The sequence below is a fragment of the Eucalyptus grandis genome, chromosome 8 (genome assembly GCF_016545825.1).
Source record: "Eucalyptus grandis isolate ANBG69807.140 chromosome 8, ASM1654582v1, whole genome shotgun sequence".
NCBI classification, from domain to species: domain Eukaryota; kingdom Viridiplantae; phylum Streptophyta; class Magnoliopsida; order Myrtales; family Myrtaceae; genus Eucalyptus; species Eucalyptus grandis.
In genome coordinates, this window is record NC_052619.1 from 66,884,841 (window position 1) to 66,912,182 (window position 27,342).

At 39.8% G+C, this 27,342-nt stretch overlaps 2 protein-coding genes across 2 annotated transcripts; both read right to left on the reverse strand.

The window, feature by feature from the left end:
* Nucleotides 1–1,896: 1,896 nt before the first annotated feature.
* On the reverse strand, nucleotides 1,897–16,209 carry LOC104417750 (CTD small phosphatase-like protein 2). Its single transcript, XM_039300263.1, has 9 exons — nucleotides 15,919–16,209; nucleotides 14,511–14,809; nucleotides 12,868–12,992; nucleotides 12,229–12,325; nucleotides 11,532–12,092; nucleotides 10,609–10,946; nucleotides 9,323–9,535; nucleotides 3,368–3,619; nucleotides 1,897–2,541 (listed from the first exon to the last, which is right to left on the reverse strand). The coding sequence occupies exons 2-9, from the start codon at nucleotides 14,671–14,673 to the stop codon at nucleotides 2,089–2,091; spliced, it is 2,202 nt and encodes a 733-aa protein (XP_039156197.1). The 5' UTR covers nucleotides 14,674–14,809; nucleotides 15,919–16,209; the 3' UTR covers nucleotides 1,897–2,088.
* A 6,114-nt stretch (nucleotides 16,210–22,323) lies between these two features.
* On the reverse strand, nucleotides 22,324–26,175 carry LOC104415684 (cytochrome P450 78A5). The gene is made up of 2 exons (XM_010027011.3): nucleotides 25,082–26,175; nucleotides 22,324–23,098 (listed from the first exon to the last, which is right to left on the reverse strand). Exons 1-2 carry the CDS (start codon nucleotides 26,030–26,032, stop codon nucleotides 22,487–22,489), a joined length of 1,563 nt encoding a protein of 520 aa, XP_010025313.1. The 5' UTR covers nucleotides 26,033–26,175; the 3' UTR covers nucleotides 22,324–22,486.
* Nucleotides 26,176–27,342: the final 1,167 nt, after the last annotated feature.

Genomic DNA, 27,342 nt, shown 5'->3' on the forward strand with positions numbered 1-27,342 from the left:
AAGTCTGTGATTTGTTTATAACAAGACCGAATATGATATTCCTACAATCATGTATACCTAAAAGATGCCGGATGCGAGTACTTAATTGGGCGCTATAGAAAGCGAGCTGATATAACACTCGGGCTAAACATGAGTACGTGAGAAACACGTGACTATGTTTAGGCTAAGATCCGTATGGTGGATATATTTGATAAATGACATACGCTCTTATAGAAAGAGTAATCCACTATAACATGTAATTCATACTACATGTGCATTGTACGACCAATAAGGGAAGATGAGTAAAATTATCCCTATTTACTCATCGTGTGAGCCCTTAAGGTAATTTATAATTTATCTCAATTTTGTGCCCTATGTTACTTCTGACTATGTTCTCGAAGTAAAATATCAATGTTGCTATTTTAGCATGTTATGAGCGGTCATGAATAGATATGGCCTATGGGACGTGTCTAGGAAAGCAGTTGTTCTGAAATTGAGAGAGACATGAGTGCGAAGGAAGACTATTGTTGTTTTACATCTATCACATGTATTTACTAGTCGACCAATTGCATCGCCCTCTGTGATTGTGGATGTAATTGTAAATACATTGTATTTTTTGATAATAGTCAAGTATAGCCTTTAAGGGATAGGTATACTTGGACCGATGTAACAAAATATGTCTGGGGCACTGTGAGACATCGATTGTTTATTTCTTTTCGGGGTTGTAACCATTATGTCATCCTTAACAGGTGCATAATTAGAGCTCCCAAGTGCAGATGTACTCACTGGACGCACAGCTTATTTGCCAGTATGAATTGTTTTGTAAAGTCGATGAATGTTGAATGCCTTATATTCTTAATAGAGCGCTATCAAACCCATCATGTCCGAGTGGGAGATGTTGTACTTTAGCTGGTACGTTCATAATAGGGTGCAATTGGAACGCACCGTTTCGTTTTGATGCGTTACGATGGAAAGACACTAATGGAGGGGTACGAAGGGAGACGTATAAAAGCCTCCCGAACACAACTGTTGAAGGTGTTAGCAGATCATTCACACCAAAACTTCTCTCCATTTTTCCATCAAAGAAGAAGGCATTCCATTTTCACTTTTACGAAGAACAACCGGCATTTACGCTGGGGAAATCGGGTGCTTTCCTCGTGATCGCATCCAGACCAACGTGGAGTAATTTCGTTCGTGATTCATCATCAATTCAACGTTCGTTCCGGGGTTAATTGTTGTTTGCGCATCGGAATCAGGTAAGTCGTATTCCACCGACTTGAATTCCAACAGTATGTTTTTCTTAGGTCAGCCTGAACTCATCGATCAGCTGCTGAAGACATGCTTTGAACTCGCGTCTTTTGATCAATGTCGTGCGTTTCTTGAAATGACTATGCTGTCGAATTGCTGCGTATTTATTTAGTTCTTCTTCCCAACACGACAACCTGCACATGCCCTTCTCGTTTCGAAGCCAAGGTTTACATTGGAGTTTAGCATGACTTTGCGACGGCTCGGCATTCGCTTCTCCCTCGTTGCCCTATCACATATGGCTGGTGCCATTCAATCTCGCTTTTGATACAGCAAATTTTGTTCCTGAATTTCACCTTTCATCTCAGATCTTCTTCTTTGGCATGCGTGATCATGATGATGCTGATTCGCAATCTCCAGTTCTAACATCAGCAAGTACTTTACATTCACTTCAAGTATATCGTGAATTGGCTGACGATTGACTTCTTTGTAACGTAACGTTCACACCGTCTGTAGATCTTGATCGGATCAGAAAGCTCAATCTTGACACCTACCTCAGAAGCCGATGCTTGATTTGAGCTTTGATCGACAGACATTTTACCATCGACTAGTAGAGTTTTTTGGTTGAGCTTGCGTGATCCGCGCAAGCTTTAACGTTTGGGAAGAATCCCATAGAATCGACGTAATTATTCACATTCATTACCCACATGAAGAGAGAGAAAAAACAAGGTTCGGCTGTCTTTTTTACATCACACGTCAGATCGGCTTCACCGCATTCAGACAGACACTCTTTCTACCTTTTTACCCTGCAAGCCACTTACATTTTATCGCAAATCCAAGCCCCATGAAAGCACAGCAGGCCCATCAATCCGACTCGGAACTTGAAGCGGGCTTAGGCAGAACCTCGACCTCGCCATTCTTCTCCGCTTCGCCGCATTTGAATGCCTTGGCGATCTCATCAATAGGGACCGGCGGCAAATAGCCGATCACAGGATAGCCCTTCTGCTTCATGTCCATGACGACATTGTTGTACTTCTTGGACCAGTGAGCAGCTGTCGGCACTGTCATGTCCACCACCATGTGCAAGGGCTGAACCTTGTTGAGCCTGATCCAGACCTTCACGCTCTGGTCCAGGAAGACATGCTTCGACTCGGTAGCAGCGTAGTGCAGAGCTGCGTGCGGGCCTCCCGTTTGAGCCTCGTTCACGAGCCTCTGAGCCTTCTCTGCAGTCTTCAGAATCAAGTGATGGATGTCGTGAGCTACGTGCTTGGCAAAGGGAGGCGCATGCTTGTCGAATTTGTGCGTTGCTTCATCGACCTGCAACAGTAAACAGCCGGTGACTACTTCAGCATATCCCGAATGCTGTCGTCCCTTCTTCAATACGAAAAGCTCTAACCAATTCGTTGGCCATTCGAACTTCTCCTTTTCATATGTCCTAGAAGTACTACCCCTTGAAATTCTTACACGTTAGCAAGAGTTTGGGCGTTCAATCGATCACGCGATAAACATCAAAATTCCGTACGCATCAATAATCTCATCTTCAGATGAATGCAACTTCCTTTGAAGAGACTATGGAAATCCATTCCAAAGACACAACAAACGCAACTCAATCTCACAGCAGCGCTCAAAACAAAAGCGGGGACTGACCAAATCATATGAATCCGCAATGGCGTGGCTTATTATTCGTTACGGACTCAAGAGTTCCGGGCTAAGCTCACTAGTTGCGCCGATTCAGGTCTCCAAAATGATAACAAAACTCGACTATTCGAGTTCATAGTCGATTTTCGATATCAAATGAACTCGAAACGAAATGGTCAGCTTGAGCAGCTATCGAATAGCTTAACGTGTCGACACCGCTAATCAGAAGGTCAAACGGTCCGCGAGCTGCTAAACATTACCTGAAAAAGTTCTCCAACTGTCCTTCCGATTAACAAGGAAGACGATCTAAGGAAGGTGAAAACCTCGCGTGGAAACGGGAACGGACTGAGTAAAAAGAGAAGAGAACGCGCGACTTCTATATTCTTCCTAAACCTACATCGAAACTTTCCGATCGAATAACAGAGATCTCGAGCAGAAGACTCCGGCCGATCGGAGACAAATCACAGCAACCGAATCAAGCAAAAGATTCCGGGAGACTACTAACCTTCCGATCAGCGAAGACGAGGAGATCCTCCGGCACGTCCTTGAGCTTCTCGTAGACGGGGCCCACGACGGCCGTCACGGCCCCCTCCACGGTGGCCACCGCCGGCCTCAGGGGCCCGCAATTGCGCTTCGCCCGGTCGTAGAGGCCCGACACGAAGACCAGGGCGTGGACCGCGGTCAGCCTGACGAAACCGAGGTGCTTCAGCTGGCGGCGATGCGCCTTCGTCTCGCCGTTCTCGGCCTCCATCGGGTTTCACTCCACAACCGGGGAAAAACCAGGCTGCGCGAAGGCAAGAAAAAGGAAGAGAGAGCGCGCGAATCCTCAGATCACGATCGCCGTCCGATCGGCGGAGCGAAGAAGGAGAGAAGATTCGCGGCGGCGATGATTACCTTCAAGCTCCGGCGGCGCTCGAATCGGAGAGGGGGTTCGCTTGCTGCTAGCGTCGCTTCTGGAGTTGGCACTTGGTGCGCGAGATTCGATGAGGGAGAAGCTTGTTTACGGGTGCGCAGGTAGGAATATTTATGCTGGAGGAACGAATTATTTAAAGGGGCGTTGGAATAAAGTAAATTTCCGCACTTAATGAAAGGGGAAAATTGGAGGAAAATCTAGAAGGAAAATCACAAAATTGACACTTCGGAAGTGGGGCCCTCGCGAACGGGATCGATCGGACGGTGGAGACGGGAGGATAGTCTACATCTATGTTGTTGTCGTGAGGGCGAGGTCAGGGGGAGGGAGGAAGCTTCTAGAGGGGAAAGGAGAGGCTTCGGGGAGGACACGTGGCGCGATGGTGACGCCGGCTTTTTGGCGGGCCCCGGGGGGAGCAAGATCTAGATATCGATGGAACGCAGCGTCGTACAGTGATGGAATCCGCAGTTTAAGGCCACACGATGGGCTTGCCGATGGCAGGTGGCCGGGGGGCCCCACCTGATTGGGACCTTTTCTAAAGTAAATGACGAGAATGATTACTAAGCTTTGGCTTTATATCAAGTATACTTTCTATATTTTAAATTTATAGGAAGTGTGAATTCCTAAATTATGATTTTCAAACTTTTGATACTTATTCAAATTTAGTCTTTGAATTGTAGGAAAATATTCCAAATTATCCCTAAATTTGAACTATTGGAAAAATGCCATTAAGTGTTTCGTATGATTTAGAAATTAAATTGAATATGTATAAAAAATCCAAGTATCACATTCAATAAATTAAAAGTACATAAACGATATGACGTATTTAGTTAAAGTTTATAAATCACATTATACATTATATTAAATTTCAGAAATCATTTATATTATTATCATTTCTCAATTTCAACAATAATGCCAAAAGCATTGCATTACTGCTTCAGAGACTTCCAAGAGAGCTATTTTATGAGATTTAAAATGATTTGATCATGGTAATTTTCATTCGTAACAAAAGTTAATATTTTCATTATAATTAGCATTAGAGAGAGTTTTGGGGGCACTCGTCAAAATATTTTTAAAAACGAAATTCACAAAATTCATCTTACTAGTTATTCAATAAGTGCTAGCCAAACACTTAAAAAGAAAAACTTTTATCACGCTTATAAGAAAAACTCATATCATAACTATAGTTATCAATAATATGACGATGGTTACGGAATGAACGAGGCTTCCCATCGTACCCCTTTCATTCCATTGACTCCACATTTACATATTATTTCGAGATTAGTAAGTAATCAGTCGATTCACATTCAACTTTGAAAGATTTCAAGTAGGTGACTGAGAACTCGTTCCATACTCAACGAGCTCTTTACATAATTTAATTCGACGGCTTGCCTACGCGAGCACGTCGGCAACGAACACCTCCACAAGAAAAAGTCTCGACCTTTCGAAGGGTTTCCGAACTACCCGGGGGGGGCGTCACATCTTAGGTAACGAATTTTCCTACAATCGCATAGAAAGAGGACAAACGACAAGTACAACCGACAGTCGTCCGAGACCTAATCCAACGCAGAGAGGCCAGACCACCATCAACTGTCCTACGTAAATACGATAGAGGCGACTTGACTCCTGTCTTAACGACAAGGACAGCCGGAAACAAGGCGTTCCAGTGGAGATTATGTTCGAAGTCAATCTTGAAGATGAGACGCACTAAGATTAGATTAATCAGGATGCACTGTTGACCAACCCGTGGGCTGAAGAAATCCCACAGATTTTGAAGTGAAATCAGCCGAAACTCAAGTTGTTGGGATTATATTATGCACAAATGAAAGAGAGAGCCACACCTAAAGGCAATACAATATCGAAAAAGGCAAAAGCCACTAGACGAGAGGGGCAAGCAGCGATTGGAAGAAGTAAAGAGGGAAGCCTGATCTCTTTCTTACTGGCAAAACCACTTTTTGGAAGTCTGATAGCACTCTCACATGAACGCCTAGCATCACAATTCCATTTTTATCTAAATTGTGGAGTAAATGGGCTTCTAGATGCGGTATTTCGTTAGTGATCCTTTCGGGTCCATAGCTTGTCACATGAGTCTGAATTGTATGGCCTGGTTGGCAGCAGACTTCGAAGATAGTTTGGGTCATACCTCTCTCTCTATCTCGGTCTCGGTTTTGCATCATATATCAATTTGGAGAACATTTTGATTGGCTGTAGTGCAGATTAAGGAGCTGTCGCTTTTTTGACAAGCCAAATGAGTGATTCTACCTCAAAAGATGGAAAAAAACCTGACAAAAAGGGAATTGAATTAGGAACAATGCCTAGTGCCAGAAAGGCTTTTTGAGTTTGAGTGAACACCCACTTAATAAAATAGATTGTACAACTTACATAAACCAGACTACTGACAGATTTGGGTGGGGCCCTTGGAGAATATCGTATTCTAAGTAGAAGACCCCACGTACCATCCGAAAGGCTGATTCTCTCTCATTCGCCAAACTAGCCAGTGGAAGTCCCTCAATTGGTCCTTTCTCTCCTCTTTCACCAGTGAGTGGTGACTTTCCTTTTTTTTTTCTAGGTGGGTACCTCTTGGATTCAGAGTTTAGCTCCAAATATTCGCTATTGGGATAGGATGGCTCCTACTAACTCTCCCCCCCTAAGAACCGCACGTGCGAGGATCAAGAGAAGAACTAGTTTTCTTCTTTAACTATATCCCATCCTATACATCATAATAGAACGGGAAAAGTGTTAAAAAAAAGTCCTAAACCTTTTATATTTGTGCAAATTTAGTTCTAAACATTTTTACGTTATGCCAATTTAGTCATTTCCGACCAATTTTGGCTAGATTTTGTTAGCGTATCCGAAATTTGATGTGGACAACTTTTAATGATATTTTAATATTTTTGAATTTTTTCTTTTTATTTTTTATTTTTCCTTCTCCTCCCCCTTCCTCCAGCTGATCACCAGACCTCAGCAACCGGCTAGAGGTGACAGCCAATGAGATCGACTAGAGACGACGATCGGCGAGGTTGAGGTCGACCTTGCCAGCCACCTCGCCAATGGGCTGCGAGGGCGGCCTCGCCGGGAGGCGAAGTGGCCGGTGAGGTCGACCTCAACCGACAATCGGCGTTGTCTCTGGTCGAGCGCGGGGGCCCGGCGATTGGCTGGAGGAATGAGGAGAAGGAAAAAATAAAAATAAAAATTCAAAAATATTATTAAAAGTTGTCCATGTCGGTGCTGATTAGGCCACGTCAACCAGCCGACATTCAGTCAGCAAAATCCGGCTAAAATCCTACCAAAATTGGCCGGAAATGATTGAATTGGTACAATGTAAAAAAATTTATGATTAAATTGGCACAAAAAAAAAGTTTAGGACTAAATTATCACAAATACAAAAGGTTTAGGACTTTTTTTAACACTTTTCCCTAATAGAACCTAATTTTCAAATCAGAAGCTTCCCATAGCATTTCGGTGGAAAGCTGAAAGCTTAGACATTGGACAACATTGTAGGGAACATCATGGCCAGTAGCTCAATTGCGTTCACAATTCCGAAACAGTATAATGTAGGAGGCTACTAAAAAAATTCACAGGATTCTTGTATAGAGACAATAGCGGCAGTATGGCTTTTAGAGGGCCCTTCAAGCAATCGGGGGAGGCGCCGAGTACATAGACGAGGCATTCCCGGGAATGAAAGCCTATTCACTCGTGCTCTGGAACTCCAACACTTCGGTTGAAGAAAAAAGGTTCGGGAAGGGACAACAAAATAGGGCGATGCTTAGGAATCCAAGTCGTTTGAATTGGTTGGAAGTGCCAACGGCTTTCAAAGGACGAGTAAGGGACGGGAAGGGGGAGGCTCTTGAAAGCAAACGAGACTAGAAATAACATGGGATGAATAGAGATTCTCTTATGACTCAATGGTAAGGCAACAAGAGATGGATTCCCTTTCTTTTGAATCAAAGTAAGTCGCGACCGTTGTATTTGAGTCAGCCGGGGGAAGCTACCACTTTGTAGACAGCTTCGCTTCCTCGTCTTGAGGGGTGTTCGAGAAGAAACTGATTGCCCTGAAGCAAGCAACTTCACTCCAAGCAAGGTAAGGTAAGTATGGAATTGAGACAGGGAAGGCAAGGAAATGAAACAGTTAATTTAATGTCCCAGTACTAGTGGGGCGGGGTTTAACACTATATAAGGGCCAGGGAAAGCGAAAGAATGCCTTTACACCTCCTTTACTTACTTTTGTTGAAAGCACTAGGCTAGGCACCTGTTAAAAGAAAAAGAAATTATAAGCTTGGAGGCAGGGACTCGTGAATCGTCCATGATCTTTTTTAACACAAGTTAGCTTCGGCGATCTTTGGCTTGCCCGGCGTTTCCTTGGAGCCCCCGAAGTGACTAGGATATGAATTAAGAGACAAAAAGACAAAAAACATGCGGATAGACATGCCATGCAAACGAGACATCCAGGCCTCTCGAGAAAAAGAGATGCGATGTATGTTGTGGACTTTTTAAGCATATATTTCGGCGAACAAGATAGCGATCGAACGGGAGATACCCTAATCGTTCTCGAAGCAAGACGTTTTCATCTACCGTAGTCAACCAATACGTCCAAATCTCATTATCGTGTGGGTAAAAATGAGCGCATTTTCCCTCGTGGGGGACCCGCCCCCATGTCCAGGCCATCGGATTAACATGGACCTATACATGATCATAGAAGAGAAATTGCATTATGAATCATGAACCATCCCTCAGGGAAGAAATTGATACCCAAGCAAGGATTTGCCTCCTTAGTTCCGCCTAACGTACCAACGGTAAAAATCGGAAGGCGCCAAATTTAGGGTACGCTCCTAGGTTCAAACTTCAGGGGTACGGCAGAAACTTCACAGAACTTTCCCAAAGTTTCAAAGCCATAGGGAAGAAAGTACTTCCCTTCAAAACGAGTGCTCTTTTTTGGCATTAGAAAGATAACTGGGGCACTCTAATTTCTCTCTTTTAAAACAAAAATTCATTTGTTAATTTTTCTTTAATCCCAAAAATAAATTTAGAACAGAAATAAAAAAACAAAAGAATTTTATTTCTTATTCTCGGAACAACTCAAGAAACAAATCTTGTCTTGTCTTTTCTTTTTTTCTTTTCTTCCTTTTTCTCTTCCTCTTCTTTCCTAGCCGATAAAGGGTTTTAACTTACAAAAAATATTTGAAGTCATACCAAACGCATTTCTATTTCGAGACTGGAAATTTTGTACGGTTACCAAACGCCTTTCAAATTTTCATTTTGGCAACCGAGAGTTCATTAGAAACTGCTCTCTCTAGACTGCAGGCACCTCGGACACTACTCGAATCTCGATGATATGCTTTTGAAAAAATTTCAAATTATTGATACATCGAGACGCCTTTTGATCTCTCCTCTTTGTTTTCATCAAAGCTATTTTATTGCACATTTGGTCCTTAAAAACACTTGAACAAAGAGAAGGGAATATCCTAAAACCAATAAATTAATGTTACAGACAAATAAACAGACAAACTGCCTGCCTGGAAGTGAGAAGCTGAAATTCATATCGAACGCTCACCTTTCGAAAGGATCGGCCCTCCTTGTGTTTAGAGGATAGGCAGCGGCAGCTATTTTCTCCCGGAGATTGTATTTCTTTGCGATAAAAGGCCGGACATCTTCAACACCAACTAAGCTTTCCAAAAATGGCAGTAACCGGAGCAACTCTTGATCCGATTGATCGTCAAACCAGCTCTCGATGGGTATTCCATTGTCCACTTGGAATCCAAATGCCTGAGAAGAAAGAAAAAAGCAAAAGAATAAGAGATTGAGATGAAAAGGTAGAAAGTAAAATAACTGGACCGACTAAACTAATGTCCTGGTTCTACGAAAAAAGATAAACAAACTAATGTCAGTTAACAGGTAATAGCAGAATTGTGACTTACCATAAAGAGCAGCTTTAATTGATCTCTGTTTTTTTTTTTTTTTTTGCTTCTGATAAGCAACATGTACACAGCGATTAGGCATTACAGAACTAACTCCATTTTTAGATTAAGTCAGCATAATCTGTTAAAAACAGGGAAAATATGGGCGTTTCATGAAGTTGGATGATATATGAAGTTCTCTCTATAGTTGAAGTATGAATGACCATTCAGAAGAAGCAGCCAATCTCATACTGAGCTATCAAAACCCTAATTAACCAGCGTATGTGTATCTGTTGCATAGTCAATGGGTGTTGCTTCTCAAACTCAACACATGAAAACAGGATAGTAGCATCATGAAATAATTGTACTACATAAATACATCAGAAGCAGCAAGAAAAGGATGACTTTTCATTTTTCTCTTAGAATGTTCTAAATCATTGCTCAAAAGTTCAAGCAAGAAAAATTTATCATTTAAGGCTCTACTTGTTTCACGGAAAATGAATTATTTGAAAAGAATTTTCCAAAAACAATCACTTATATCACTTACAAAAATAAATGAACGAAAAATAGTTTCATTGTCAAAGAAAACGTTTACACATAATTGTTGTCAATAATGAAAACATTTTCCACTAACTAATTATTTCAAACGATCATCTTTAGGAAAATATTTTGCGAATCATCCGCTAAACAGATGGAGCTTAAGATTAAGCAACAGCATCTCATGCTTCATTTTCAGGATATCTTGCATCAGAAAATGGTATAGTACCTCCACCAAATGCAGCCACTCTTTAAGTTGCCAATTGAGTGATTTCTAGGGATCACATTGAAGCAGACAGAATACAGGCCAAATATGATATTATCACCAATTTTATAAACTCTTGCATCGGAGGCATAAAATCATTGAAAGCATTCTAACAAAGTAATGATGGTACATCATAATACCTGTGGAGAATTATCAATGATAATGACACGTGCCAGGTCACGACCGAGGACGGATAAGTCTTTTAGGTAATTTCCCTCCACATAAACACAGGAATCACGATAGACTCGGTGACGAAATACTTTCCTTTTCGGGTCTAGCACATTGAGAAGCTGTTCCGCATATATACTCTGACTAGCTGTGAATATTATTATCTCAAAAAGACCGGAGACTCTCTCCATAAAGTCTCTTAGATGAGGACGGCAACGAACATAGACAGTGTGCTCTTGAAGATTAAAATTAACTGGAAACGTAAAATCTGCATCCTCACAAGGTTCTAGTGTGGAATGCACCAAAGTTTCTGCAAAATTCAAGAAGTCAAACAAAGATGAGCTAAATCACAGTAAGTGTTGTGATTTAACAAACATTAATCAGCACCAACATAACAAGCTAAATCAGTTAAGAACATCCATGTGGTGAGAGAAAATTGGTGATCCTCAACTACTAAAGAGGAATGACTGACCAATGCATTCTTTCATTCTACAGTAAAGCAAAAGTAATGACCAGAAGGGCGAGGAAGTTATATGAAAGTCCAAGCCAGTAGTGCCTTGGTACCAACTTCTTAGCAAAATTGAAGTTGTCCACGGACCATTGTTGAATAAAATGTACTAACCGATAACTGCTGGAGTATCAAGAAAGACACCATTGATGATGCGGTGGACATTAGAGGGTGCATTACCAGAGACATTTGTTGAGAAGTAAAAACTTATGACTTTCGAAACTTCTATTGAAATGAGAGAACCGGCTCTTTTATTTCTAAATTAAAGCAGCCACATGATCTGAAAGTAATGTACAGTAGCGACAGACAACTGAAACTGATAGTATTGGTTTTAAATAATTTACAAATAGGTAAACTTGCTGACACCAAGTTGAATGGTTTACTTACCATCCAAGTCCAAAACAAGAGTGGTAGAAGGACAACTTCGAGTCTGCTTAGGTAGTAACATTCGCCGAAAGGTTGGGACAACGGAGGACAAGGCTGGCAAGTTTTTTATGAAAAAATATGGGTCAAAGTCATCAAGCTCATCATAATCATCATCCTCCACACATACGTCTGTTGTAATAGTGTCTTGACCATGCTCATCAACACATTCAAGCTTGGAGTTTTTCATGGCAAAATATATGGCCGAAACTTCAGATGAAAGGCTGGCTCCTTCAATATCCATACTGTACTGAGAACTTAAAGCATTAGTATCCAGACTAACCATCATATCACCATTGTTCGCATCTGAATTTTCTGAGCACATATTTTGGTCCATCTCCACATAATTTGAGTGAGTCATACTCATTGAAGTTGAGTTATTCTCACAAATACTCTTCTCTTCCACAGAATAGCACCCTGACGTTTCATGAACAACACAACCATTCTGCACATCAACTTGCAACTGCTCTGTGCTACACCGATGATTTATTTCTTGCTCAATTTGATAGAACTTGACATTGTTTTCTAGAGAAATGTAGAAGACAAATATTAGAGAATGAAGTTTGAAGTTCTAGAAAAAAATACAATGACCATTGACAATCAACAAAGAACATATTAAATTAATCTCATGTATCGGAAGATATATAATTTTTCCATCTACCTTCATCAGCAAGCTCCCTGTCACCATTTCTAGCTGAATGAAAAACAGGAGAAAAAATAGTCTCCAAAACAAGATGAGCAGCTCCCTCTTGAGGACCCTGATACAAAATCATTCGAAGTATTCAAACAAGAGTACACATGACAGTCGATCATGTTGCAGAGCAATTATACTATTGTAGTCAAAAGTCAGAACTATACAAGTCAAATGGGAAAAGTTGAAAGAGGGAAGAGAAGCAGCAATTCAACTGCAACAAAGTTAAGAGTGATACAAAGAAAAGATCAACGTGTCAAATCCTGTTTACTATGACCAGAATAAATTCCACCAGAGCAGAAACAGAAACATAAATTTTCCAGACGGTGGAGCTTCAGAGCTAAAATGAAAGTTATTGCCCCTTTCCATCATGCCTCCTTTTTCTTTTCTCTATTTCGTCCAGCAAGCAAGAAAATATTTCTAATCCATATTACCACTACATGTATTAAAAAACAAGACAACAGCTATCCTGAGGCCCCTAACAATTAAAAAACAAGACAACAGCTATCCTGATGCCCTAACAAAGACACTTCCAGGAGAATAAAGAAAAGCCACCTTTCTCTACACAGGAATGCAGGTCTGCACAATGCAAATGCTAGTAGCAATTACCTTGCAATCGAAAGAAACATCCTCAGTCACATCACAGTCCAAACAAGCATCTGAACTGAACCTGCTTCTTGTATTCACACTCTTCAAAGCTAGGGAAGTATCGTTCTTCTTCTGAGGAACACCAGCTAAAGTAACAGCAAGAAAGTCCGCAATTACTTAAATGACAAGAACTTTCTAATCATTTTTATACCAAATTGAATGTTCACAATACAGCACACTGAATGCTCACAAAGTCAAGAGTACATTAGCTGACAAGGCTGATGCTTGAGTGAATAAACATGGAACACAAAGTTAGTGCCATGATGATTTTAATATAAAACAGACTCCTTCTATAACTTTATGAAAGAAATTGTGATGTAGTTGCTAGCAAATACAAGTACTACGTTCTTTCAAGGGGAAAATTGCACCACAAGTCCTAAACCTTATGTACAGAATGCAATCAAATCTTTAACCATTCAATTGGTCCAATTAAGTCCAAACCCTTTATCAAAAAGTGCAATTGAATACTAATCCTTTTAATCGGTTCAATTCAATCCTAAACATTCATTGAAAAGAGCAATTAAGTTCTAAAACTTATTCAGAAGTGCAATTTGAAAATGCCACTTTGACAAGACTTGATTGCATTTTTTGAAAAATGTTTAGGACTTAATTGAACCAATTGAAAGATTTAGGACTTGATTGCATTTCGTACACAAGATTAGGACTTTCGATGCATTTTTCCCAACTTTAAAGGATAGCCTAGAAGTTTGCAAACCACAACCACATATGAGCCTTGTTACTCTTAAGTGGACTCACTCTGTGAACCATTTAAACACGTTGCCTTAATGTTCAAAAACACCACATCACATGACCATAATATCTACAATCCGGAACAAATTATTAAAATCAAGATACTTTACATTACATAATTTGATTGGATTAACAACAATTTGGTAATGAAACATTGGTGATTTAATGGTATTATAAGATGTCTGCACAGGGTGTAACTTTAAAGACTGCTTCGCTGTCTTTTAAATATATATTAGTCATCTTTAACGGTGTGCTATTTCTCAATGCACGTGTATTTAATTCCTCAAAGTTTTATAACAAGTAATGAACTCAACAAAAATGTTATCAATACACTGCATAATCACTATACACCAACCAAATCGATCTTACTAGATAAGTGTAGGTATAAAATAACAAAACAAATATACAAGGATCATAAGTAGTAAAAAAAAGTTCATAATTGAATAAATCAAATATACAAGGATCATGCAGCATCTTTTCCTTTTCTGTTGTAGCACGGCAGTGTTTCTACAGGAAGTAACCTTATGATAATACTGAATGGTGATTTTATTCTCTTTAACAGCGGCATTCTTCCATTGTGTTTTTACTGGATGTGATATGACTAATACTTCTTGAATAGAACACTGCAAACTGATGAGAAGATATGAAACGAGTTATTTTAATCCAATTGCAAAGGGTGTTCACCATAGCTCTCAAATGACCAGTAAAACTTTGAAAAGGAATCGCTTCTCTATCAATTGGCCAGAGATAATTCACAAAATTAAATTCATTTATAAGGCAATAGACACAACATCCAAACTCAAGGCAACCTTGTACCTTCTTAACCACGCAGCAGGTAAACAAGGACAACTTACAGTTCCGTTGCCTTCTAGGCGAGGATGTAATCAGCTGCGATGCTTTCTTATCAGCTATTTGCGCATTTTCAGAAGATGACTTCTGAGATCTTGATACTCTAGGACTGGCATGATCTCTAGCAGCGATTCTTGCAGATCCTTTTCTCTTGTTTTGCATCGTCATACCAGGTAGAATTCCCCAGTGTGATATGCCACTTCCACCTTAGAGAAAATACTTGAGAAACAGTCTCCTCCGTTCCCAGACTTAAGAAATAAGTGCTGTATTGGTTGGGTCCGAAGAATCTTGCGAAAACTACTAACTGCAACAATTGACGATATATCAATCGTCAAACGCAAGATTAGATAAGGATATGGAAAACTTCAGCCCTTCTCCACAATAAAATCAAAAGAGAAACAATAATCTGCCTCCCACTTTCTTATATCTTAAAAGACAATTTCTGTGAAATAGATACTCTAGGCGGGTAAAATGGCTCACAATTGCTAGGATGGGAGACAAAACAGACTCAAAGTGTAAAATTGAGAGAATTAAAGGTACTTGTCATAGCACGACCACAAGTTTCGGGTGAAACCCAACAAAGGTCAAGGGGTTCACAGTTTAGGTATCCTAATGCTGCTGGAACTGTAGAGCTTGAATGAAATAAAAAGAAATGGCTCCTTAGCACAAATAATTTTTCCATTGCAATAATTGTCTCCAACAAATATTCCAAATGATACGATTATATCATAAGTAGCAAGAAGTGAACATTCCTTAGAAGCAAGGTATTGACATGTAACTAACAGTCCATAGCACGGTCAAGAATAGCATTTTTTTAACTAACAATTTAATCGATAGGTGGAAGTTATTGAGAATACACCACACGGTACATGACAGAGATGCTTACATAAAACCAGGTTGACAAGGTTCTCCGAGCTCAAATAACGAACTTAGATTACGAGATCAACAAGAAATATCAATAAATATTCGACAAAGATGTTGAACGTTAGAAGGGAAACAAGCCACAAAGCCTGCCCAAACCAAGTCTCTCCATCCGGAACACGTCGACCACTCGCCTCGAATTCAAAATGAGTCAGCTTCGACGCATCTAAAACTCAAGCACGCGAGCAGGCAATTGCTCAGCTCGGCGTTTCCACAGTAAGCTACAACCGAAACCCTAGGCGACAGGACACCGAACACTCTCGCGACAGCTCGAAGCATGCAGCTCCAAACTCTCTCATTTCCAGCTAAACCAGCCTCAATTCGATCACACAACCCCCGCATCGAGCTCGAACAGCGGAAACGAAGAACGAGCCCGACCAGATCGCCGAGCTCCGAGCCAAATCGCGCGCGGCAGCGAAATCCCCCAACCGTCGCAACCGACGCAAACACGAAGAAAAAACGCGCAAGCGGCAGCTGAAAAGAGCGGCGAACCTGAGCCGACGCGCGCTCGGATCGCCAGAATCGCCGTGCTCGGAGGCCGAAAGGAGTACAAAACCACGAGGACCGGGAAGCCGGAGAAGGCCGTCCCCCTGCCGGAGAAAGCCGGAGCGATTTCAGTTCCGCCGGCGCCGGAAGCGAGCGAGGGACGCGGAGCTGGAGCCGAGCCGGAAGCCCTAGCCAGTAGAGGAACAGAGTGAGCGGAAAGAGGAGGCTTGCTCGATTTGGATTTCCCGAAGTTTTTCCCTCCAAAGAGACGAAGGAGAGGGAAACGAAAAAACCAGAGGGAGGGAGAGGGAGAGAGAGGGAGAGAGAGAGAGAGAGAGAGAGAGGGGGCGGAAATGAAATTTTATCTTTTTTTAATCTTTTTTATTTTTTTTTTTTTTGTTTGTTTGTCCGAACGGAGGTGGATGAGCGTTGAATTTGAGTAGATCGCGGTTCGCTTTTTTTTTCCGGGTTTTCACACGGAGAGGGAATTTCAAAATGTAGATGCGATTTTTCCAGAATTTTGAGAAACTGTCCGTATACGGAGGCAGCCCGACGCGCTCGGGGGCCTCGGTCGGACGTCACGCGCTGGGATCCCGTGGACGCGTGTCCCGATTGACCTCCCGTTGAACCGACTTGAAGGGCCCGTGACAACGGCTGCTGCCTACTCGCGAAGCCCGCGCTTGGTGTGTAGTCTCGCTATCGCCATCATACGGTGACCTCCTCCTATGAGATTTATTTATCTATTTTCTACTTTTCCTAATAACTTTCAACCTCTACTACCACCTAAATAGCAACCATATCGATACATGACGTGACATAAATGACACAATATGCTTATACGTTTTTTTTTTTTTTTTTTAAATAAAGAATTTTGACATATTGGTATACGTTATTTTTATGTATACATGATAAATTATCATTTTTTATAATTATTTCAATCAAATTAATTTGATTCAAATTTGTTGATAGATAAATAATAATAAAAAGTCTAGATTGGGGTTTACACTAAAAATATTAATTTATTATTTATTAATATAATTCATTGTTTCAATTTGACAAATTCAATGACATTCCAATGATCAATAAAACTTAAAGGAAAAAATAAGAGCAATCCACATTTTGAACTCACTTGTTAGAGCATGTTAGAAGCAAGAGAAAAGAAAAACTTGGGGGATTGTGTGTTGTGAGAAGAAGAATACTAAATTTTCTTGTTGTCCCCTTTATTATTATTATTATTATTATTATTATTATTACATATTTACATTTTAACCCCTTGTTTATTAAAAAACTTTAAAATTAACTCCATGTGTGTCTAAATCACGTGTCAAATAATGTTAAGAGAGTTAATCAAATGTTAGATTTTGAGTGTTGGATGTGTCAAACACGTGTCTGAGTATCCGACACGACATGAAGACTCTCGGAAAGTGTTGATACTTCCTAGACTATTAATTGAAGAAATGATGGAGTATTTGGTAAGTATTTTGATATAACTTTCGTTCAGATGTGACATTGGGAATTCGGAAAGCCTAATGCTACTCCCATCCAACATTTTAAAATAGCATTTATAGAATGATGAAATAGATTGAAATATTTTTTCCTTCCCAAATTGCCTTCACCAATTTTTTAGTTTTTTGGGTTTTGCCCCTCCTTGTAATTGTCCATATTATACATGCGAGGGTGGTCACACAAGGCCGGATCTAGCCAACAAAGGGATGGTGAGGGTCGCGTGACCCAGGCGACTTCTACCAAAGGTGTGTGACCCCAGGCAACGGTCCCTAGTTCATCGCTTGGGATCACTTGATGTTGTACAACCTTTGGCAGCCCTCGCCTAGGTCGCATGACTCTTGCTAAAGATCACCCGAGGTTAGGTGACCTCAGTCAACAGCCGCCAAAGCCAGATCCAGCTTATCGGCGGTTGTAGCCCTTCACTTGTTTTGGCAAAGGGTTCGAGTTATGTTTTAATAAAAAAATGTGTATCATATAGCCAAAGCACATTGTAAATTATTTTTTTTAGCCAACAATTACTTGAAATTAATGTTCATTTGTAATGAATTTTTACCAAACACAATTAGCATTTTCCTAAAGAGCTTTGACCTTCAATATTCATAGTACACCCAAAGTCCATTTGCGAAATTGAACCAAACCCGCCCATGGTCTCCCGTGCAACTGATGAGTTGTTTAGCTTCGCGGCGATGCATTGGGTGGAGGGGAGAGAAAAGTGCCTAGGACGAGGAGGACGATCGTCGAAGGCAACCGGACACGACACGTAGTGACCAGAAGTGGTGAGTGGTGGTGAGCAGCAAGGAGATTGGGCTTTATTGGCTAGGGGTGCGCAAGATGTTGTTCGATATTACTATGAGAGTATTTCTTTTTAAAAGGGTTTAATCTGGTCTTTTTAAGTGGTAGGATTAAGGCTGCTATGCAAAGATGTGTTTTAGATTTAAAAAAAAATACAAAATGATAATAAACATGCAAAAAGAGAGGATTATTTTTAGCCCTGACCTCAATTGAGAATATAATGATTTTCATAAATACTAGGGTGCATTTATTTGAGTAAAAGTGTTTTCCATAAATTAATTTTCTGCACTTTCACCCATTTAGTTCACTAAAAATAATTAATCAACTGAAAACACTTTATGGTCAATGAAATATTTATGTTTAAAATTAAGAAAAATGAATTCCCAAATCTAAGAAAAAGGAGGTGAGGGAGAAATCTAGCTCAAACCCTCCCTTCCATGGAGGTTGAAGAAGAATGTTGTGTGGAAATAAGAGGGAGAGGAGAAGAGGGAGCTTGCGGATGGGTTTCCTTGCTTCCTGCTATTTGGGAAGCTTTTTCTTGTGATCTAATTTAGATTTAGAATTTTTTCTTTCCCATTTTGAGAAGGTTTTTATCCCGATCTAGTCTAAATTTGAGAATTTTTGTGTGTATATATTTAGGGTTTTGCATCCCTTGGGTTTTGTTGGTACATAGGATCCATTTGGTTCGGTTTTGGGGAAATGTCATTGAGAGAATACAAATACCTTTGAGATAAATGAGTTTTTCGAAATGTTAGACTATTTGGTAAACTATAACTGAAAAGTGTTTTAGGGAAATGCAAGACTATTTGGTAAACATATATTTGAAAAGCCCTTTAGTGTGACCAAATTAAGTTTTTTAGTTTTAGTATTTTTAAAATTGTAAAAAAGAAACAATGACTATATAACATTTTACATTTTCATGTTGAGAGTAATGTAAAAATATATATTAGTAAATCTATTTAAAAATTATATTAAAAGAATTTGATTATAGATTAAATGCAAAACTCAACTTTTGGCTTAAGGTTCTTTTATGTTTGTTTTCAACTTTGAATAATTTTTTTAATTATTGTAGTATTAATCATCTTCATTAAGTAATTATCATTCTATTGTATTGATAAAAATTTTGGACTATTGATTGTCAAAAGATAAAAATGACAAAAAAAAAAAAGGTGAACCAACATTTGCAAATGATTTTTATTATTTAAAAAAAAATAAAAATAAAATCCGATGAAACTCTGTCACCGATTAACAACGGTTGGGGTGTGGGGAAGATGATCGGTTTAAAAAAAAAAAGAATAAGTCAACGGATGAATAATAGATGTGGACTTGCATTTCAAAGGCCCATTTCTTTGGGTTTTTAGCATTTTAAAAGCGTTTAAAGATTCCAAATGCTAAACCAAACATCTAATTTTTTCCCAATGAGCTTTCAACCAAAGCCATTGGAAATGTTGAACCAAACAGGGCCATAGTCTAGTTTGGCAAGAGACAAAGGAGCTTCATGAAGGTTTTGCTTTCACAATCAAATCCGTGCTCAATTAACCTTTTTACTCTAAGTGATGATTGTCTTGGGGACCGAAAGGTAAAATCATAGCAAAAGATGGAGTTCTCAACGTGTGCATAATTATTACTGAAGATAGATTTAGTGATCAGTTATTTTAGTTTGAAAAAATCATAGATTCGCAATTTGAGCGTATGACCCATAACTTTGCTATTATGATTCATCTTATTATCTTAAGTTTATTTTGCTTTGAAAGCGTCTCGGAATTTGTTTTGATTTTCAATTGGCTTGTGTTATTTCTCTCTTGTTTTTATTTTTATGTTTTTTTATTTTATGAAAATGAATGGAATGTTACTTTGACCAAAAAAACCTTATAAATCTAAAAATGTGAACATACTTTTGGAATTACCTATCTTGAATTTTTTAATATTTAATTTTACTTTTTTTTTTTATCCCTTTTCCTTTGCTAGTTGCCAAGCTTTGGCAATGGCTGGCAACTTGCCATAGGTGCGACCCAGCCTCCTCCTCCTTGTGGCAAAGCATAAGCCCTATCCACATCACAATGTGGCACCATGCGGAGGAAGAAGGAAAAGGAAAAATAATAAAAAAGAAAAAAAAAAGAAAAATATTTAAAAATTTCATTTTGTTTTTTACTAGAGATAAAGTTATGAAATTGAAATCATTTTTCAAATGAGATAAAAAAATTAGAAAACGTTTTTGATTACATATCACCAAATAAACAAGAATTAACCATTTTCAAGGAAATTGATTTCCTGAAAAGCATTTTCGTCTATCATAACCAAATAAATGCATCCTTAGATAAACGGCTTTTATGTGATACACCGACAACAGTAACTATTCTTTACACGAGCAATCTTTAGAACATGATTTGCTTATACACCGGAGTGATGAACATGCACCCCAATTAAATGGGGTATTTGATGATCATAAGCTTTTTTACACTTGGATCCTTCAACAGGGAACAAAGCAGGATCGGGCCAAGCGCGGTCGATGCATATTGGTTTATACAATGGGCCCGTGAATGAATCAATCTCACTGTCAGATCCACAACTTAGTCTCGTGGGCCTAACCTAGCATCAAAAGACTTTGCATGCATATATCTAAAAGAGAGAGAGAGAGAGAGAGAGAGAGAGAGAGAGTTTGTATATATCCTAACCCGTGACCTAATTTGATATTTCTTTGCTAAGTACTTTTTATTTTTAATTTTTGTAAAATATCTTAGTTCAGTTCATATGGGATCATGATTGCGAACTTTTTTTTTCTAACGTGCATAGCAAGTTCTAACAAAACTTGTCGCATCAAATATCAATGGAGAAATAGATTTGAAAGCGATTCATGGCGCATCAATCGAAAGAAAACAAGATTTCACATTACTACAAATCAAGCTCAAAGATTTGTTTGTAAGATGCATCGAAACAAGTGATTAGGTGTTTTTACAAAAAAAAAAAAAACAAGTGATTAGGCGGGTAACGAGGACCACAAATTGAGGGGAAAAGCCTTGCAAACACACACATAGTAAAAGGCAGCTAGATATGGGATCGAACGAGGTACAATTTGTAGCCCTTGCAGTCCAATTCCAACGTACAGCCCCCATGTCCATTCAGCTTCTTATTGTAATCACCATTTTCCAGGTGGCCCAGTCGCGGACAAACAACACCACATCAGTCGGGCACTCAACTTTTGGAAGATGCCTCCAGCTGGTTCGTCGCTTTATAAAATAAGGCCAAAATCATTGCTAACAAGTACAATTTTTTTTTTAATGGAGCATTAAGCTTGTTAATTGGATTATATTATTGCTAATTAAAGGTTAAAGGGCTTCGCCTTTTACGCTGCCTATGGGAAGAGAGAGGGGAGGGTGGGCAAAAGAACAAGAAAAAAAACATGGTGGATTTGGACCTTCAAAAGCCAAAACTTTAGGCGGCATGTATATCCGCAATTCACCACCTTTCAATTCACCATCATCAAGCACGAGCTCTTTCTTTAATGCCCTTTACTATATCATGCAACATGGTTTTAACGAGGTAGCCAATGATTCGTCCCAGAAGCATATTCTTGTCGCGTTCATATGATGAAGCCCCCCTACGTGCTATATATATATGAACGTGAAATCACACTACGTGCTATACAACCATTAATGTCACTAGGGAGCATATGAATCTTAATTGAGAAGTAAAGGATAAAGGAATCATTTTGAAGGATATTGGATAAATCCTAGAATAGTAGAAGTTTTTTCTTTTTATGGGACGACTTTTCTCGATCTATGTGTTATCAATACATTTGAAATCGATGTCCCATATTAGGTCTTCTCGACCGAGTGGCTCGAGGCCTTGGGGACTTGTTTACTTGACCGTGTGTTGTCCTTCGATGTTTTATCACTGTTCTTTGAAGTAATAAGAGTTAATTTAAGTCTTTAGCTTGACAAGATTCCAATCCCTCGTCGGTGGACTGTATGATGCATAAGTCTCATGCGATCCATCTTTGACATCATAGGAAGTCTAGCTTGAGCGTTTATAAACTAATTCCATTTGGGTAGTTGGAAATGTGGGTTGGAAACTTAGTTTGATATGCATCCATGCAATGTGACTGGATGATCCTGATTACCAAACTATAATATATTATCAACTTAACAAGTTAATTTACAATTTGCTTAAAAGGATTACCACAAAAGTACATCTCAGTACTAATTTTCACATCTTAGTATATTATGCTCACTATTGAGATATCTCTCATATATTTAGGACCACATTGAAAGATACTTCATGAGGTGACTGATCCGAGACGAGGGATGGCACGGCAAACCAATGGGGTCTTCATCTCCAAGGAAAGCCTCAAGCATTCTGAAAGATCCAAGGGCTTTGTCGGAACCCACTTGAACTGATGAAGAAGCCGTGCGAGCCACAGTTGCACCACAGCCAAACCCATAACCCTGCCGGGGCACACCCTCCTACCCGCGCCGAACGGGGCGAGCCTCATGTCCGAGCCCATGACCGACACATCCTCCTCGATGAACCGGTCAGGCCTAAAGGTGCACGGGTCCTTCCATATGATCGGGTCGTGGGTTATTGCCCACATGTTGACCATCGCCGTTGTGCCGGCCGGGACAAAGGTCTTGCCTATGTGGACATCATGGACTGCCAGGCGGGCCCACGAGAGAAGTGGACCCGGAGGGTGCATCCGAAGGGCTTCCTTCACTATGGCTTGGAGGTAAGGCAGGTTCGGGATGTCTGAATCTTGAACATGCCGATCTTGATCAACATGCGCGTCGAGCTCCTGTTGGACTTTAGCTTGGATCTCTGGGTGCAGAACCATTCTCGCCATGATCCACTCAAGAAGAATAGCCACCGTATCCGTTCCACGAAATATCATCTCCTATGATGAATTGCAAACTATGAATCCTTGATTATTAACACTATTTTCATTTGACATGACATGCTAAACTTCAACATTCCTGTCTAATTGGACATAAATATCAACATTCTTTCTCATCTATTATTATTGGGAGGCGGTAGAAATATCTTTGCTGGACCCTAGCTCTCAAAAGCGTACTACTTTTTCGTTCATTGTATGATTTAAATAATGACCTACCTAGAGAGAGAGGGGGGTGGGGGCAAAGTATGCCTATTAATTTTCCCCGAAATCTTTCTCGGGAGAAAATAGGGAAAGTTCACAGCTAGAATTATGAACTTGAATTTGCAAACCTCTTGTTTAAGTGGGTTGATCTATAAGACCAAGTTAAAAATATATAATTCAAATTCAATTATGGTTTTTCTAAAATATCAAGATTCCGCTCGTTGTTACACCATGTCAAACCTAGACTGAGGCTATTTTTTCACAGGAATTAAAACGGTAAGACAAATGTGTTAATAACTTCTGGAAAGGACATTAGGATAACTTCTGGAAATAACTATCGAGTGCCTCTAAACAACCTACGTACGAGAGGACAGACATTCACGGTGAGTGGTGTCTTATCGAAACGATTCTGTCTCGACCCTATTATGGCATCTCCCCTAAAAGAAGGGCCTACAAAAGCTTTTCACTTGCCTTTAGAACGGATTTTGAATTGACTTCATGATTAAAGATTATATACACGTACAATTCCATGCTTGTAAACAAGAAAACCAGAGCTTATAAAGCGGAAAGTCTCAAGAACCAACGAAGAACAATGGACGCTAGACACGAGGAGTCTTTTCATTCTAAAGAAAGAAAGCTAAAGGGAGCATGTAACGTCAATCATTGGTCAACCAATCGAATGATGCCTCAAAGCAATTGATTTTGCGAGTTATTCTTTTGAAAAGTTATACAGATACATAATTACTATAGAAGATTGATTTCCAGAATTATATGATGATTTGTCGTGCGCTTATTGCACGCTCGAATATGCAACTCTATTACCTATTATATTTTTCCACATCATTTTATGGACTCATTTTACCTAAAAATCTCAACATCTTTGGCATCACTCAAATTTTCTTTTTGGAAAAAAAGGAGATTCCGTGAGTTGTAAAGGTCCTTTTCTTTTCCCTTTTTATTTATTGGCGATTTTCTTTAGAGCCTAAATGCGTTTTTCGAGTGTTCAATTAATTATAAACGATAAATATATGAATACAGTGATTTACTTGTGAAATTGGGTAAACATAGGAAGTTCAAAACCAGTTTATCGAGAGATTATGGCCCGGTTGAAGTCACTCAACTTCTACTTTTATTTAAAAAAATTATAAATGAAAAATATCATTCTAAGTTTAAATTTCAAAGACATAAAAAAGTCACATGCAAATGTAGAGGATAACATCCATAAATTTCATTTAAGCTAACTAAAAGTTTCGGCACAAAACAAGCTAACTAAAGGTCAAAGTATATGAGTGACAATATTTACATAAAGCAAAAACTACTTTAAAAGGTCACATCAATTAGTTTACCGTGCTCAATGCATATTGACTGATTTTTACTATAGCTTCTCTTAAAGTATGTAAACTTTTGAGTCTAAATGGACAAAATGATTAAAACTTCTAGTGGAATGTAATAGTTACACACATATGCCATGTACTATTTATACCTTTATGATTTTTTGGCGGAGCCTTTTTTTGCACGATTCTTCATTTTTCTTGTCATCTACTTAAGTGCAAGAAAGGAGTAATTATTTGCCTTTGCTTGCACATGCACTAAAAACAACAATATTATATCGAGTCTATTGCGAGTGTCGCGTGAATTTCATTATATCTAAACATGGCCCATCAAATTCAGTTAACTCAGAGCTTATGCATCAGATCGTACGATGAGTTTTCTTGTGCAATGAACCTGGAAGCAAGAGCAGTCGAAAATATGTAACAATCGAGGAATTGAACTCATCCTTACCCACAGAACAGCAACCATGTCAGAATCACTCAGCCGGTCCTCTTGAGGTAAAGATAGCAAGGCACTGAGAAAATCATTGCCGCCATGAAAATCCCCACCTCTTCGCCTTTCTTCAACGATCTGACCCACCACGCTCTTGACCTTAGTGGCAAGTTCACGGCACCTTCTCTTCACGCCGTGAAAGTCCAAGAACCTCAGCGGAATATGGTCCTCCAAGTTGAATTTCGCTATCAACTCATACCCTTCACTGACCATATTGCTCAACAACATCTCTCTTTCCAACCCTATCTCACTCCCAAACACACTCACCAACATGTTCCTCTGAGAGCCCCCTTGCAATACCCCTCTCAGTTCCACAAACCCTCTCTCTCCCATCTCCCTCCACACCCTCGCCGACATTTCCTCGGCTATATGCCCCCGGAGCTCCGCAAAGCCACCGACCCTCCTCGGGGAGAACATGTGGCTCACCGCAACCCAGCGAAGGTGACGCCAATATGTCCCCAAGGGGGCGAACCCGATGGCCCGCTCGAACATGAGTGAGCGGGCCGATTCCTTCACGGGGCGGTCCGAGAAGGATGAGTGGTGGAGGATTTCCTTGGCGGTGTCGGGGTCACTACTAATGATTACCGGGGTCGGGCCGAGGCTAAGTGCCATGAGGCTCTTCGCACCAAGTGAAGCTGCCATGGATGCTAATTTTCTATGAGCGAGTGAAGAAGCCATTTGAGGCATGCTTCCCACAAAAGGCCAACCAATTGGTCCCTTGAGCTTCGAGTGACCTTCATGGCGGTGATTCCTCCATGCAAATCCACCGGGGACCAAAAAGTAGTGCAACAAGGAAGGGAAGAGAGAGAGTAGTGAGAGAATAAGTGGAAGATATGAAGATTGGCCTACCATAAGAGAGGAGAAAATCAACAAGAAAGTGAGTTTTACCAGCAAGAGGAAGTTCATCATTATTAACTTTGTTGATAAATATGGAAAATGTGAGAGAGAGAGAGAGAGAGAGAAAGAGAGAGATTTTGATTAAAGCTGATCTTTAGAAAGACCGCCCTCTGAATTGTCTAGAGATGGACGTTTTTCGAGTGAGGATGGCATGCCAGAATAGTTTGTATTTATAGAGTACGTGGAAAGTGATTGTGGGTTAAATGTCCAGTTAGTTTCTTTAACCAGGGTTATGTCCTCACCTCTTCATGTTTACTTCTTCTCCAGAATCGCTGGAATCGTGAAATTAATTTATAAAGTGATGCAATACATTCTCAAATAATTCATTATCAAGTCTGTTTGACTATACTACGACTCAACGACGCGATAGACATTCAAACTAGATTGAGTTATCCCATTTACATTTAACTCTAATTCATTTTGAAATGCAAAATATACACGAGACCAACTTGGCCAAAGCATTGTTTATCAGATGAATAAAGTATACTAGAAATAAGGTAGGATGGAGTACTTGATACTTTGCTTTCATGGGATATATGGACCAGATTATCAACAGGTACAAACTTTGAAGGAAAACAAATCTTGCTAGTTGAGCAATAGATGGACTTCATTCAAAAACAGATATGGAGCCAATTTCCCATGGGTCATGCTCAGATAGCTCATACTTAACTCGATTGACTTCCAATTTTACATAGTTTAGACAACACAGAAGTCCCATACACATGGCCAAAGTAATCATACAGGCTTTAACATGTAAATTCATGTGGAGATGATTTGGTTAGAACATATTGCTAATGCCTAGTAATTAAGTTTTATATGATTGGTACACATCGTGGACACAATCCTAAGGTTAGATAAAGTTTTAGGGGAAAATTGGTTATTCGACTTTCGGAATAGAATGATATGCACCTTTCATGGATTATACCACATTTTACAAAAAGACGGCAAAATGAAAGAGAAAGTGAGGCAACAGAAAACATGTCGACGTGACGTAACAATGTGATATCACGCTGAAAAGATGTCCGCGGGACAATGAGTGCGGCTGCATCTTTTCGAAGGATTTTGAACCACGAATTTGGCCACGTTTAATGAGCAAGATCACAATCCCGATACGCGACCACCATAGTGAGGTACCACGATAGAGGCACCCTGCCTTGCACATTTTTATCTTTGCTTTTCTGTGCACTCCAGCGCACCTGGGATGGCCTTTAACTCCGCACCAGACACGTTAGTCTCGCATCCGGAGGACCCTCTCCTTCTTTTTCCATTATTGGTCGATCAAAAGGGGTCATCGTACCACATGTATTTTCATCCAATTGGTA

Coding starts and splice junctions, on each gene's coding strand:
- LOC104417750 (XM_039300263.1), bottom strand. CDS start 14,673: ATGACGATGCAAAACAAGAGAAAAGGATCTGCAAGAATCGCTGCTAGA. Junction 12,326..12,867: donor ATGTTTCTTTCGATTGCAAG/GTAATTGCTACT, acceptor ATTTTGTATCAG/GGTCCTCAAGAGGGAGCTGC. Junction 12,093..12,228: donor CAGGGAGCTTGCTGATGAAG/GTAGATGGAAAA, acceptor ACATTTCTCTAG/AAAACAATGTCAAGTTCTAT.
- LOC104415684 (XM_010027011.3), bottom strand. CDS start 26,032: ATGATGAACTTCCTCTTGCTGGTAAAACTCACTTTCTTGTTGATTTTC. Junction 23,099..25,081: donor ACATGGTTGCTGTTCTGTGG/GTAAGGATGAGT, acceptor AATTCATCATAG/GAGATGATATTTCGTGGAAC.